At 40.9% G+C, this 14,566-nt stretch overlaps 1 protein-coding gene across 8 annotated transcripts in view; it reads left to right on the forward strand.

The window, feature by feature from the left end:
* Positions 1 to 7,955, forward strand: part of pcdh1a (protocadherin 1a) — a 150,045-nt gene extending 142,090 nt beyond the window's left edge. For all 8 annotated transcript variants that reach the window (XM_084373811.1, XM_084373806.1, XM_084373805.1 and 5 more), the window contains one exon: positions 3,943 to 7,955. In XM_084373811.1, the coding sequence (XP_084229937.1) occupies positions 3,943 to 4,313 (371 nt within the window). In that variant the 3' untranslated portion in view covers positions 4,314 to 7,955. The remainder of the gene's footprint in view (positions 1 to 3,942) is intronic.
* Positions 7,956 to 14,566: the final 6,611 nt, after the last annotated feature.

The raw sequence follows: 14,566 nt of genomic DNA on the forward strand, positions 1-14,566 counted from the left end.
CACGCTGGAAAGCAGCCGGTGGGGAGAGGCAGCATTTGCAATCAAACAGAGAGGAGCAGTGTGAAATCTCAGGAAGAGGCAGCTTCCCCCATGCCCGTGGGCAGGGGATCAGACGATGAGGAAGCCTGCCTCAGACACTCAACACCTCCCACTGGCACCCTGATGCAAGCAGCATGCAAACCCACCCCTCACATGTATCTGTCAGCCGGGGGGTTAAGCTCTGTGTGTACCCCCACTCTGTAACTGCACTGTGGAGTGCATGTTATGCTACTGCAGTTGAGGTGCTTTTAGGAGCTTTGCTAAGGTTCACTGTGAGACGTTGATGTGCTACTGAAGGTGGAAGAAGGTGGAAATTACTGTTTTTCTGTTTTTTTTTTCTTCTTCTTTCACGATATTGCTCGAAGCAGCCAGATAGGACTGACCCAATATAAAAGGAGAAAGCTACAGGTGCAATCTATCTCCAAGTCTAGAGGAAAAGAAGTCTCTTCTGTGCAGAGAGCAAGAAATATCATTGTGCCTGAAAAACCAAATCACAGGCTCTCTAAATCCAGTCGGTCTGGTCCAGCCACTGGCATAATAGTGCTGTGGTTTGCCCATCTGTTCTCCATTGTCCACCTTGGCTCTCCATCCATGACATACAAGACTATAAACTCTAAAGGGTTTGTTCCAGACTGTGAGCAGATTTATTTCAGGTACAGGTACAGAAGAAAACATACTTGAGCGAGTGAGAAAATACCGTTTTTTTTCCCACCGTGCCTTTGGCTGCACCTTCACCTCGCGGTTGACTCATTGGCTTTATCCCGTCCACCACGTATTCAAACAGCGATCGTTTCAGCCAAATGTGGGAGTGTGTTTTGATGTGCGGAGCAGACGGTGTTCTGCCACACTGTAAGTGGGCACTACAGCTGCAGATGGCTAATAGCCACAGCAAAAGGCAGACGGCAAAAGTACAATTATCACTATCGATTCTTTTTTATAAGATGGAATTGAGTGTGACAGTGCACGCAAATGGAAAAAAAAAAAAAAAAAAGTGCTTTCACAAATGACACTGATAGTGATCGGGACACGCTGTCATAACTACACGACGAGCAATTAATTGTATTTCATGTTGGAAAAATGTTTTGAGCTGACGTGAAGGCTAAGCATGTGTTAACAATTACTATAACACGACAGGTTGAAGTTATCGGTCTGTTGAGAGCAGACAATATGCCAAAGCAACTTTATAAATAAAGGCATATAAAATTTAGATGAAACACTAACAGACAAGGTAATGGCCTACTAAAATAGCTGCCATTAGTGCATTTATGCTCTCTCCTGATGACGTGAGATCTGTGCTTTGGCGTTGCCTGAAGGAAATGGCAGACTTTTGGCAAGCTCGACCATGTATTTAGCTGTCACTACAGATTTTATGGCCCCCTGATGATGACGAGTACGGTTCAGAATATGTTTTAATTCCTGTCACCGGTGCATGTTATCGTTTCCCATTACATGTTTTCTTTCAGCTGGCGTTCCATCACGCAAGTCAAAATTACGTTTTCTAAAAAACACAGTCGACCTACAGTCGATTACCGACGTAGTGTTAACCTTAATGTCTTTGATCCCGTCTTTTGTGCGACTGAATGAGTTCAAAGAGAAATGACACATTTCTTTCTAACTGTGAGCTCTCCGTGCATGCATTCACACCGCACGCGCACATGCAATGGCAATTTCTTATCCTTACAGAAAACAAACATGCCCAATTGCGGCGAGTGTTTTAGAGAACCTGTGTAAATGCACCTTTTTCTGCCTTCACACTGATTTTGAGATGTGGAGCTTCTCCGGATCTTATGCGAAGCCGCTTGGTGTGGCATAAACCTCCTGGAAGCTGTGCAGAGGTTTTAATCAAGTGTGAAATCCTTTTGGAGGAGATGCCTACACGACTGTGCTTGTGCTTGGAAGCGTACTCCTCAACCCTCTCCCCAACTCTCTTCCCATGAACATCTTTTGTAGCGAGAGCCCATTTCACCGCAGTGATGCATACAGACAACGCTCTTAGCGGAGCTGAGAAAATGAAACTCCAATCACTGTGCATGAGGCCGCGCGCACGCACACACACACACACACACACACACACACACACACTCTCTTTGCTCAGTTGCTTGTCTTTTCTTAGAGCTCCATACTCAGTTTCTTCTTCTTTAATCAGGCATAAAAGTGCAGTTCATTCATTTGAAAAGAATCATTGACATTGGCCTAGTAAACAGAGAGAGGAATTTGACTCGTAAGCATAATGATATAATTAAGCAAGAATAAGGCAGATCATTGCTCAATTGTAAAGCGAATGAATTATATAGTCTAAACATCTACGATTTAGGATTATTCCAACAATGAGATTAACGGCGACAATAGATCAAGCTATGCATTCTGTCACAAACAATGGGACAATTGTATATGGATTAACCGCGAGTAATGAACATTTTAGACATAAATCAGGAAATTAAGAACAAATACCTTCCACTAATGTTTATTAAGCAGTTTAAAATCTTAACTCGTGCCTTGCCATCACGCGAGCTGTCTCACTTTGGCTCCTGATTGATCGAAGCCTCGGCGGGCCAGATGCAGTTTTTCCAGCCTCAGCGGTCTGACATTTTGCGTGATAATTATCTCGCCACCGGTCATGAGTACAATACTGATGGTACGTCTCACAGGCTTACTGTCAAGCTGGCACTTTCTCTATTAGCTGTGAACTCTCGCCACAGCCCCTCGTACGTCATCTCATGCGGTTGCATCATTCACATGCAGCAGCATCTTTTTTACTCCTCGGCTTGTGCAGCTCTCCGCTTGCTCCACGAATGCACACACTGTCTTCACACACAGCGCTGTAGCGAGCACGCCGGTGATGGACGCGCTCTTTGATGGCGCGGACAGCATCGAGGCATTACAGTAATGCGTTTATCACAGCAATCAAAAGTTTACACGGGGGTGACACGGCCGACTGGCAGATCTTAGTCGTCCGCTCCTCTCTTCACAGACATTGATTTGGCTGTCCTAGTCTGAGTCTGAAGGGATAACAAAGATAAATTGAGTGGTATTTCCATTAAATCTGGGCTGTATGTTTAGCTTGTCAACAGGTGGGCCGCTTAACAAGTCTGTTGGCTGCCAGCTGCACATTTCTGCTAAACAAATGCACGGGTTCTTGAGTGCGGCTTTACTTTTAGAAACCGTCTGTTAGCCTTGAGTGACGGCTGAAGCTGAAACTTATTTTGGAGCTTTCACAGCTTGTACGTCAAAATGAGGTCACTGGGTCATGGGCCCATTTATTTAATTAGGAACAGTTGAATAGAAAATGGATGATAATCAAGGGCAGGGAACTCATTTCAGCACTGTCAATCAATAGCTCGTTCAACAATGGTTTTGCCCGAAGGGGAACCAGCCATTCTCATTGTATCCAAACACTGTATGTCTACTGTATGTGTGTCTGTGGCATCCTCTCCACGCTTGCTTATTTTTTTCTCTTTTTTCTGTTTTAACACCTTTATGACCAACATTTACATACAGTAGAAATCAATACATAGCTGTTTAATGTTCAACAATGCTGCGATATGTTACAAACATACCTACTGCTGCTGGATACTTCTAAATGACATAGACACAGCACGCCACCTCCTGAATGTATCACACCAGCGAGTGGACTGCACACACACAGTAGTGCTCATTACACAGTGCATAGCAACAGCTACATAGCAACTGCTGCCGACTGCTTAGCAACAGCTGCAAAGACATCAAGGAGGGGGGTGGGTGGGTTTCATGGGGTGTTTCAGATGACACCATTTCTGTTCACAAATGCCTTTTTACAACTTTTTTTTTTTTTTTAATGTTCCGATGTTTATCACTATGAAGCTCTCTGATGGCCCTGTGTTCTCTCTCGCTCTCTCCCTCTCCCTCTCTCTCTCCTGCCCACAGACATCCGCTCCCTCCCTGACGTGGCAATGACCGGAAACTGTACAACCGAGTGCAGCGAATTGGGCCACTCGGATGCCTGCTGGATGCCCGGGCATCCCTCCCCCGTACGCAAGGCCAGGAACCCCCCGAAACTCTCCACCTTCGTGCCTTACCAGGAGAGAGGGAGCCTGGGACGCCTGGCGAACGGGAGCGCCAGGCTGGGTGGTGAGGAGCACCGGCCGCGCCTTCCGCCCTCCCGCAGTGCCTATTCCAACAGCGGTCACGACGCCAGTCAGGACTGCCCCTTAGAGGAGATGCCCCTGAGCGTAGCCTCTGATTTCCCACCCACCTCCCCCTCCACCCACACTCCAAAAAGAGAGATTTACCTGTGAGGAATATCATCATCCGATCGGTGCACAAACGAAGAAAAAGGTACACCCACTTCAAGAAGGAGAAACAGGCTGTCCACATGCTAAAGCCAATGCCCATTTTGTAGTTAACAGTAGGCTGTGACTCATCCAATCACTGGCATGAACACTTGTTTTTTGTCATCTCCTCCTTAAATTATTAATTTATTAGCATATTTATTAAGAATTCCACAAAGTCAATTGATGCACTCACTCATTTATTTATACAAAATCTTGAAGGATACAATTCAAACTGATCAAAAAGGAAATACAGATGGTAATTGCTACTTTAGTGGTAACTGATTCTCTTTGTAATTAGCCAAGTCCCATTCTGTGAAGTGATCTCTTGAATATGAAAGTTGTGATCAGTGCTCTTGTGCCATTACTCGATATAATTTAATAGACAGCCGGTCAGGCCCTATCGGAAGGCGTAACACTTTTGACTAACAATCAAATGAAACGGTCTATCTTAATGTACAGTGCTGTAAATACATTTGAATGGTGTGTTCAACATATATTTTTGTCTGGCATAAGCTGAAAAAAAAGAATTGCCTCAGAATTTTAGCATATTTAAGCTTTTCTTTGCTGCTGCTGTTTAGACTTGATTGAAACCATCTCCAGAAGTGGAGCTCGATATCGTGGTAGGCATTTATCCGCTCCACACAATCTCACACACGCACACACACACACACACGCGCGAACACACACACCTTCGACCCCTAATCATGGTAGAATGGCCTTTACCTCTGCTCCCTGTAGAGCTCCGCCACTGGTGGAGAAAAGCTGTGCGGCAACATTTAAACTGACATTATGTTCCACTGACTCTCAGCACTGTGACCTATCGTTCATCATGAAAACGGTTGACTTGGCCACAGTACCCCGGAGTCACAATGACCAAACGCAGAGCGCTCACATGACGCATTCTGATTGGCTTTTCGTATCAACGCCGGTGACTCACCGCGTTGATGAAATCAAACCAGTGTTTCCGTTTGAAAAGCTCTTTCTCTATCGTGACAATCAGACAGGGCTCGATGTGTAACTCACGGTCCTCTCCCCTATAGCTCGTAGTCCTTTTCCCCCTCATGATCCATAAGAACTTTGGTCGATCTGATGAAAGGAGTTATTTACATGAAAGGGCACTTGAGCGTGGAGAGCCCCTGCAGAGTACTTATGGAAGTTATGTCACGCTGATGTAAACTATGGGAGCTTTATGTTGAGGGCACTTGCTTTGTTATTGAGTCCTCACTAGATACTGCAGAGGTGAATTCAATACACAGTGCACCAAAAGCAAAGAATTGACAGATTGTGTGGATCTTCAAGTCAAATAAATATATAGGTTAGAAAGAAGAGGGAAGGGGTTATTTCAAAATAAATGTTTGATTTCACGTTAGTAATCAATATCTAATGCAGGACAGTGTTGAGGCTAAACTTAGATTTGGATCAAATCAGATTCACTGCAACTCCTGTTAATTATGATTTTCCTTGTATTGAGGACAACATGCTTAATAAATTATTAGGCATTTTCCCTCCTCTGGCTATTGAACAGAGAATAAAAAATAGGGCATGCCCGTGGGCTTCATTTATCTTTACAAAGATTTTCCAAGTGAGGCTGAAGGATATGTCTGAAGGACACTATGTATTAGTCAGTAATTGGATGTTAATGATGACAACACTAGGCTGCCTTACAACATCGTAGAGCCTAGCTGCTGCCTTTGATTTAAACATTGATTTGATTAGATTTGTAGATACCTTTCACCTCTGCAGAGTATTTCCATAGTGAGATTGTGTCTGTGAGTAAGGGTGGAGGAGCCCAGAATGGACATTTCCTAATTAGGGTGAGTAATGAGTCCTGAGCTAGGGCATGTGTGAGCACACCCCCAGGACAAGGCACCCACCAGATAATGCAAATCCACCCGCAGAGCTACAATCAGTTAAAAGGGGTATTTTTATCAGCACTTGCCTCATCGCGCTGCCATTGAAAACAGCGTTTAGAATAATTAAACTGGAAACATATGGAAATTACTGGACATGGCCGTGATTAAATAAGGTGGGCGATTATCCTGCCTTGAGGGGGAGAAAGCACATTATGCCGTTTTCAAAGCCATTTAGCGACTGAAATAAAATTCAAACAACAGCCATGATACACTGTGATTAAACCCCCCACAGCTCCCCCAAGCACCCCTCTCAGAGCTGCGGATAGCCGCTTCACGAACTCAAAGCAGCGGGTAAGATCACTGACCTGGAATTAATGACAAGTGAGAAAGATAGCAATGAGTGATAAAACCAGTGTCACATAGCCTCAATCACAACTTTATCTATTTAAATGCTTTGACTCAATTCAGATTCACTTTGCATTCCAATTTATCTCCGAGGTTAAATATCACTTTCGTGAATCTGGAACGCATCTTCAGATTTGACTTTATCACCAGTACATGACATGAAGGGGGGTAAACTCCGAACTGAATGACAGGAGTTTAAATCGTCTGCGAAACACAAACAAGCCTGGGCCTATTTTCCCTCTCTGTTAATGAGTCGGACTCCAGCCGATAATGACCTCCTGCTACTCACTCCTGGAACAATATATCACCAGGTTTGACCTTTCTTTTGAACTCATGCTGAATGAACTGTGTTTACTTCTCTCTCTCAAACACAGAACAGTCCCTCTTTGATCAAATTGAGAGGACCTCATGAAGCACCTAAATACACTCAAAAGTATGTTGAATACTGTTTAATTTGTACTTAACATTGATTTAATGTTGAATTCACTTGAGTATCTTTTGCCTCTCTGTAGTGTGTATCGTATGGTGATCATTTCTGTGGACAGATGGACAAATTTACTGTACTGAAATTGGCCAGGGATATTTTTTTTTTTTCTTTTTCTTATTGATCAAAGACTCTTAGCAAACCGGTTGTGTGAAAAAAAAAATAAAGAAATCTGTTGGTGGTGTAATGTACATAGATCTCCACAACCCTAAGTCTGCTGTCAAGCAGGCGATGATTTTAGCATGAATTCCAAAGATAATTGGTAGAAACTGTTTACTCTTTCTTTTCCTTTCGTTTTACTTTACTGAAGTGTCAGTTCCGGTTCATATTCAAAAGGCCCTCTCCCAAACGAACTGAAATTAACTGAACATTTCATCTTTTTCACAGTTCATCTAGAACAAAGACAATTGCCTTGAAAATATGTCTTTGCAAGAGAGAATCTAGTTGTTATCCTAATTGTTGGTATATTTATATAGGATAAATTGCTTGTGATGCCATGTTTTTGTACAGTTTTATGTACATACAAGTGAAGCTTTCTAAAAGTTCTGAGAAAAGCCGATGGCATATAAAAATTGTAACATGTTTTTCTTGAGATGTGCACATCTTGCCTTGGTTGGATTGACCTTTGCTGAGTCAGTGTGAATGTGGCCGTTCTATGCCTGCACTGTAGTCATTCACCGGCTCCCACCTCCTGAGGACTTAATCAGTTTTTATGTTTATCGTGAACAGTGGATTGTCTTATCTTACTAGTTTGTTAAACTCCTGTGTTCGGCTTTGTTCTGTTTTCGCATGTTGACAAATTCTCTTGTAATACTGTAAGTCCTCATGAACTTTGTAATAAAATCACTTCAGGGAAAAAATGAATCCTGTCAGTGTTTTCTTTGTTTTCTATTATTATTCATCGCTTTTTGAGTGTTAAACAACAGTTTTGGTTGTTGCATTTTTATAGCAGGTTTCGCAGCCTTGGAGCTACATTGTGTGAAAATGTGTCTCACTCTAGGACCCAGGCTCATTAAGGAGAACCAGTATTCTTGTCATGTGGGAACCAGCGCCTCATTTCTAAGTCAGGAAGCCCCAGAATGTTGAGAGGGAAGCATTCCAGGGCTTGAAGTAGGAGAGTCCCAGGACCTGTGCTCACTACTTCAACTAGAAAAACACTGTGCCAGGAGTACACAGCCACCGTCATACACTTAGCTTAACACAGAACATTTCTTTAAAGCATTGATGAGCTGCTCATTGCTACACAGCTCAAAAAAAGCACTGTCTTGTGATGCTAATTTTGAGATTTCTTTTAACGGACTGAGCTGCGGTTGAACGCATTTCGTGAAAGGGGGAACTCTTTCCATGTCTGGATGTTCACGCTCTATGTATTTCTACTGTGTTGGATCATCAGCACATAAGCTGTGAACTTAATTGACTTAATCATTGTTGCAAAGATACCACATTATTTAATAATGTGTGAACTACAGTAATGTAACATGAGCAATTAAGCAATTTTAGGCCTCTGTCACAAACAGTTCCCAAGACGAGACACTCTTTAGTAATGTAGTCTGACTCTATAATACTGTCTCACATAATCAGAGAGAAAATAGCTCCATACGTCACTGCACCTTTTACTCTTCCCTGCTTTCAGTTCCTGCGCTCAAGGAAATTTAAGACGGCACGCATTTAAATGCTTTTAGAGTATAAAAAGAAAAACCTTGTCCTGTATAATCATGAACAACAGCATAATGCATATAATTTCCAAACACTACAAGGTTTATCAGTCAAGGTAAAAAAAAAAAAAAAATCCAGTCAGATAATAAGGAGACTGTGTTAAAGATAAAACAGCAACGATGATGCAAATGGCCATGATAGTAATGTCTGTAATATTCATTGTAGAGAAAACTTGATATTAAACAGTCTCAATTTAATACTTATGCCCATATATGACTAACATAACCAAACAAGACCATTAGTCATAACGGTGGCCATTTCCAGTGTTGGGGTAACACATTACAAAAGTTATGCGTTACAGTAATCTATTTCTTTTAGTAGTAACAGTAATAATAACATGTTACTAATAATATTTCAGTAATATATTACTACAGTATTTTTTTAAGAATCCATCTACACCGCTCATGACCACATTAATATAGGCTGTGTGTGTGTTTAATATAGCCGAGCCTATAAGTTCTTTGTTAAGTCTCTGTGTGACTGAAATTAACCGTATTTCGTAACCTGATGATGAAGACTAATCCTCCGAGCACACTTTAATTTACATTCTTGAATCACATATGCCCATGCAGTCCTTGTTCTGTGGACTATAATGAAACGGTTTAGGTCTATAGGTATAGGTATAGGTATAGGTCTATTGTGTTTTACATGACTGAGCCTACAATTAAAAGTATTTATTCCTATCTCATAATACATCAGACTTTGATCCTTTGTCTGCCTGCTCATCCCTGTGTCCAAGGCCGTTAGTTTATTTAAAAAGAAAAAGGCTATTTAATTGTTCTATTTAGGTTATTTGGGCATTTTGTTGAAAGTAACTAAAAAGTAGTGTAATAAGTAATACATTACTCTGAGCAGACAGTAATATTGTAATGTAATATATCACTTTAAAATGAAGGTAACTAGTAATATGTGATATATTGCATTTTGAAAGTAACTTGCCCAACACTAATTATTTCTATATCATCCTTAATGTCTGTCACTGGGGCGGATTCCTCCAGAAATCATAACATTATTCCAAAATGCTCACATTAAGTCACTTGTGATCATTATGATATCATCTGTAGTGTTAGACATGCAAATATGTGAATACGGAACTAGAGAGATGTTATAAATGAGGTCTTTAATTGTTCTGAACATTTGGGCAGAAGGAAGTTCTTACAACCCTGAATCCAAAAAAGTTGGGATGCTGCATAAAAAGTGGATTAAAAACACAACGCAATCACTTCCAAACAAAATGCTCACCAGCAGCGGTGTTGTGAAGTGTTCCCGAGCCCATGTTGTAAAAATCCTTTATACAATCATGTGTTTCCCAAAGTGTTGGATCTCACCCCATTCTTCCTTTGGAACAACTGGGCCCTTGGGGGGATGCCCCTTTCACACCCAATAATGATACTTTCACCTGTTACCAGTGAACCTGTTTACCCTGTGGAACGTTTCAAACAGGTGTTTTTTGAGCATTCTGCAACTTTCCCAGTCTTTTGTTGTCTCTGTCACGACTTGTTTGAAACTTCAAACAAGTCGAATTCAGAACAAGCATATATTTACAAAATCAATGAAGGCGTCCAGGTAAAATGTTAAATATATTGTTTTTGTACTGTTTTCAAATAAAACTCTTGAGAAACAAAAATACATTTTCACCTTATGATGATGACAGATGAATCAAAGGTCAGGGGATCACCAAGGTTAACAAAGATCATGAATATCTTAACCCGGTTGCATGGTTATCCATCCAAAGTGGTGGATCGTCCAGCCGACACTGCCATCACTACAGCTGTGCAGAACACTAGGCACTAGGTATTAACTCTTCTGGAAATAGATTAAAGCAACAATCTCCCTTGTATAAGCCTGATAATCTACACTCATTAGGAGCATCATCCTCAGCCAAAGCTGCCAGTGATCATTAGGACTTTAATCAATGTATGGCTTTGCTATATTGAGATTTCTTTGTGTTCAATTGTTGTGTGGTTGTTTTAAACACTATCTCACATTGAGCATAAAAGGACCCAAAACAGTTAATGGGAACATGGAGGATCTGGGACAATTTGTAAGATATGGCCAGAATTATAGCTCGAACATCCTAACATTATCAGCCGAGTGTGAAGAAGCAACAGTAAGCATGCTGACCAACTAGCCCGGCCTGGCCTGTCCTGTCCTGTTATACGCTTTGTACCTCAAAAGGTGATTGTCCAATTGCCCCTGTAGTTTTAGCTCTCTTTGATTTTAGTGTAATAAATCAACACATTAAACATACATAATGTCCAGAAAAGAAACACTCTTGCATCTATTTTCCTTTTTAAAGAAGCAGAAAATGGAAACCGAGATTCTTATTTTCAATGTATGTATAATGGTTCCAAATATCAGTTATTGGTCTCCTTGATTACTAAATCTTGATTACTCATATAATGAGTATAAAAAATAAAACCAAACATAGCACAGTTGTATATTGGTATTGCACATGCCCTTTTGCTACTTACTTGTGGTTATTAAGGGGTGAGGCAGAGGGACATGCATTGCTGAGAACAATGCTCACTGGAAAATGGGAGCAATGGGCAGACTAATGGATGTGGCTCCAACTCATAGGCCCCTCTGACCAGAGTTCAAAGTAGATAGACCTGAGGAGAGACCTCTACACACCCAGCATATATATTAGTCACAGGGTGCCGACCACAATCTCCTCCACGCAGTCTCGTCAAATGCCATCAGCCAGCCCCTTCACCAGCCCCTCTGACAGCATTCAGGCCAAGAGCTGCTGTGTGTCATAGTGCACCAGTTCACTGCACATAAACATGCTATGGCAATGCATCGACCACCCCCGACTTCCGAATGCTTTTAGGTATGAAGGATGGGTTGTGTCTCAGCATGGCCCAGCTCCGGTTCAGTCTGATGAGTTTGTGACTCGGATGGACAAAGTGAGCAAAGGTCTCTCACTCTTAACTGACGTTAAGGCAAGCAGCAGCCATGTCTTAATAGACAGCAGCTTGAGAGGGATTCAATTGATGGGTTCAAAAGACCTTGTCCCTCGTGAGTGCCTTGAGCACCACTGCACAGAGAGGCATCTCTAAACATTAGCACGTGTCCATACAAGCAGACATTTTTCAGCTCCTAACACAGTACCTGGACAAAGAAAATGTGCACTGGTAGACGATTACGGAGTCACTTAACAGCAGTTTATGTTTAATTCTGCTGATTACAGTGAACAAATGTTCTCTCTGACAGCTTTGACAAAGTGTCAGGATATATTGGAATGCTTTAGATGCACCTAAAAAACTGGTGCCTCACAGGCTGCTGAATCACTCACACATATGCAAATTTAATCAGAAAAGCCAACACAACTATGAAACAACTTGAAACTTAAGCAAAGCTCATCAGATGCATCTTCAATCCCATCATTGACTGAAAACAGAGGTTTGACAGGACAGCCCTCTCTACTGAAAATATGTGCTGGCACTCGTGTTCTTTTCTAACAAGGTCACTGTCTTGGATCATGTTTGAACAACCCATCGTTGCCAAATTAGAAACATTTAAAACACAGTGAACTGATTCAGAGCCAAGGTACTAAAAACAGACCTAAACTGGAACTTTTTTTCCCCCAACCAGCTTTTTCACAGCCCCTTTTCCTTGGTTTTCTGTGGTCATGTAGCACCAATTTGTGTCGTTCCACTGCATAGACCAGCAAGGGTCATCTTTCCGGCAATGAAATACTTCTTTAATGTAGAGTTCCCATGTGAAATAACACACAGCACCATCATGAAACAACATGGACAAAACAAGAAATGTGCAAATTTGATTGCCACCATATTATACATAGAAGGATAGCTTTCCTGTGACCCCAATACAACACCACAGCTTTTCCAACACATTACATTACGCCTACCCATCAGTGACTGTAATAACATGATTTGAACCATCTCCCCCACACCCTCCCATCTCAAACATATGCAAATAATGGACTTCTGTGTGAGCAGCCAACCCTCAAATGCACGTTATCTCTGTTCTCTGGCAGTGTGCTTGTTTATATGTTTGAATTTGTTTTATTTCTGTCTTCTGTTCTTGTGTTCTGACACTTTTAAATTGTTCGTATCATAAGAGGTGACAGCATCCAAAAATCAAATATCTTTTCAACCTCACACATGAATACACACTCATATACAACCTCTACACATACGAGCTTGCATAATCAAACACAAACAGACACTACTTAAGGCAAATACTCAGCAGGCGAAACGCCTCAACCATTTCCCCCACTTAAACCACTACTGACCCAGATTGCAGATTCTTCTGTATTAACATATCAATCAACAGCATAGATCGTACCCCAGAACATTTCTATTGACCTATTATAGATGACCCTCTTTTTTCACAGATATCTCATTACTTTGTATGATATCACAGCATCCAAACAAATCCACCATGACAATAAAACAGTAAATGTAGTAGCCAGGACTTGGCATGACAGTTGGCATATAAATAATCCAAGAGTAAAAATGAATATTTATACAGTATTTTTCACTGCTACATCACTTTTTCTCCCACATTGACTTTTTCCTCACTAGTAACTCAATTATACAAGACATAACTGATACATCAATCTATTCAATTATAATAAGTGGCCATGCCCCTATCCGCTTAGTTCTCCACAGTAAGCAATTTTACCAGATGGCGCTTTAATGTTTCACTCCTCAGAGATCGTGGCTTTGACAGGTTCTTAAGGAGTGAGCGGGCATCCTTCATGGACATGAATGATTCTCCGCTCACCAATTACTCTGGGAAAAAGCTAAAGCACTAATATGGAGTAAAATAATACATCTCATACTCATCTTACAAGGAAAAAAAAGAAATAAAAGAAACATGAAAACAACCTGGAACTGGAAAGCAAAGACTTGAAAATAATTGTCCAAATAACTCCCACAGAGGGAAATCTTAATAATTGGAGGAAATATGAGTAACAATTGACTGGTATAATAAAGTGCAGCAGCTACAACACATTGACTTTGAATGTAATAATAAATCAATAAAAAAAAATCAATCTTGCAAAACAATTTCAACAACAGAAAGAAAAGAACACTATCACTGTCATAACAAAGTCAGCAGGAAAGAAACCAAAGGAGATCAATTATATACTTCAAGCATTCTAAAACAAATTCTTTACATCAGATAATTCGTCAATGATATAAACAATTTTCTTAACAAGCTTCCAACACTTCCAACATAACATCAAAAATTGTTTAAATCTCTTTAAATCTTGCTAGCAAAACACTTGCTTTCTGGATAATGGCTGAGCCAAATGGTTCCATGAGTTGAGTAGACTAGCTTAGTTTATCTCCCATTGCTAAGATGTATCTAAGGTTTGTCCTATAGGAGTAGTGAACGTTTCCATTACATAAGAAACCCATGGAATTATGGAGTTATGGCTTATGAAAAAGTTGAGATTTTGATTGCAATGTATATGAAAAATATATAATATTTTTTCTCTAGTAAGTAACCATGGTATAAGCGGGATTATTCCTTTCAGGGTGTCCATAATCAAGCATTATGGACTCCACGAAGGCAACCATCCAACATGCAGCTTAGGACGGTATTAAATGAACACCTCGTTGGTTACCACCCCTTCCATAGAGCACAAGGTCTAGATTGCTTCCCCACTGAGATTTTTTAAGGCATTTTTGGAAAACCATATAACTCTTATTTTTCAGAAGTGCCACAAACTGGCAGAATCCAACTTATTATTATTATTATTATTATTATCATTGCAAACAATA

Source organism: Pagrus pagrus (genome assembly GCF_965226575.1).
Source record: "Pagrus pagrus genome assembly, chromosome: 14".
NCBI classification, from domain to species: domain Eukaryota; kingdom Metazoa; phylum Chordata; class Actinopteri; order Spariformes; family Sparidae; genus Pagrus; species Pagrus pagrus.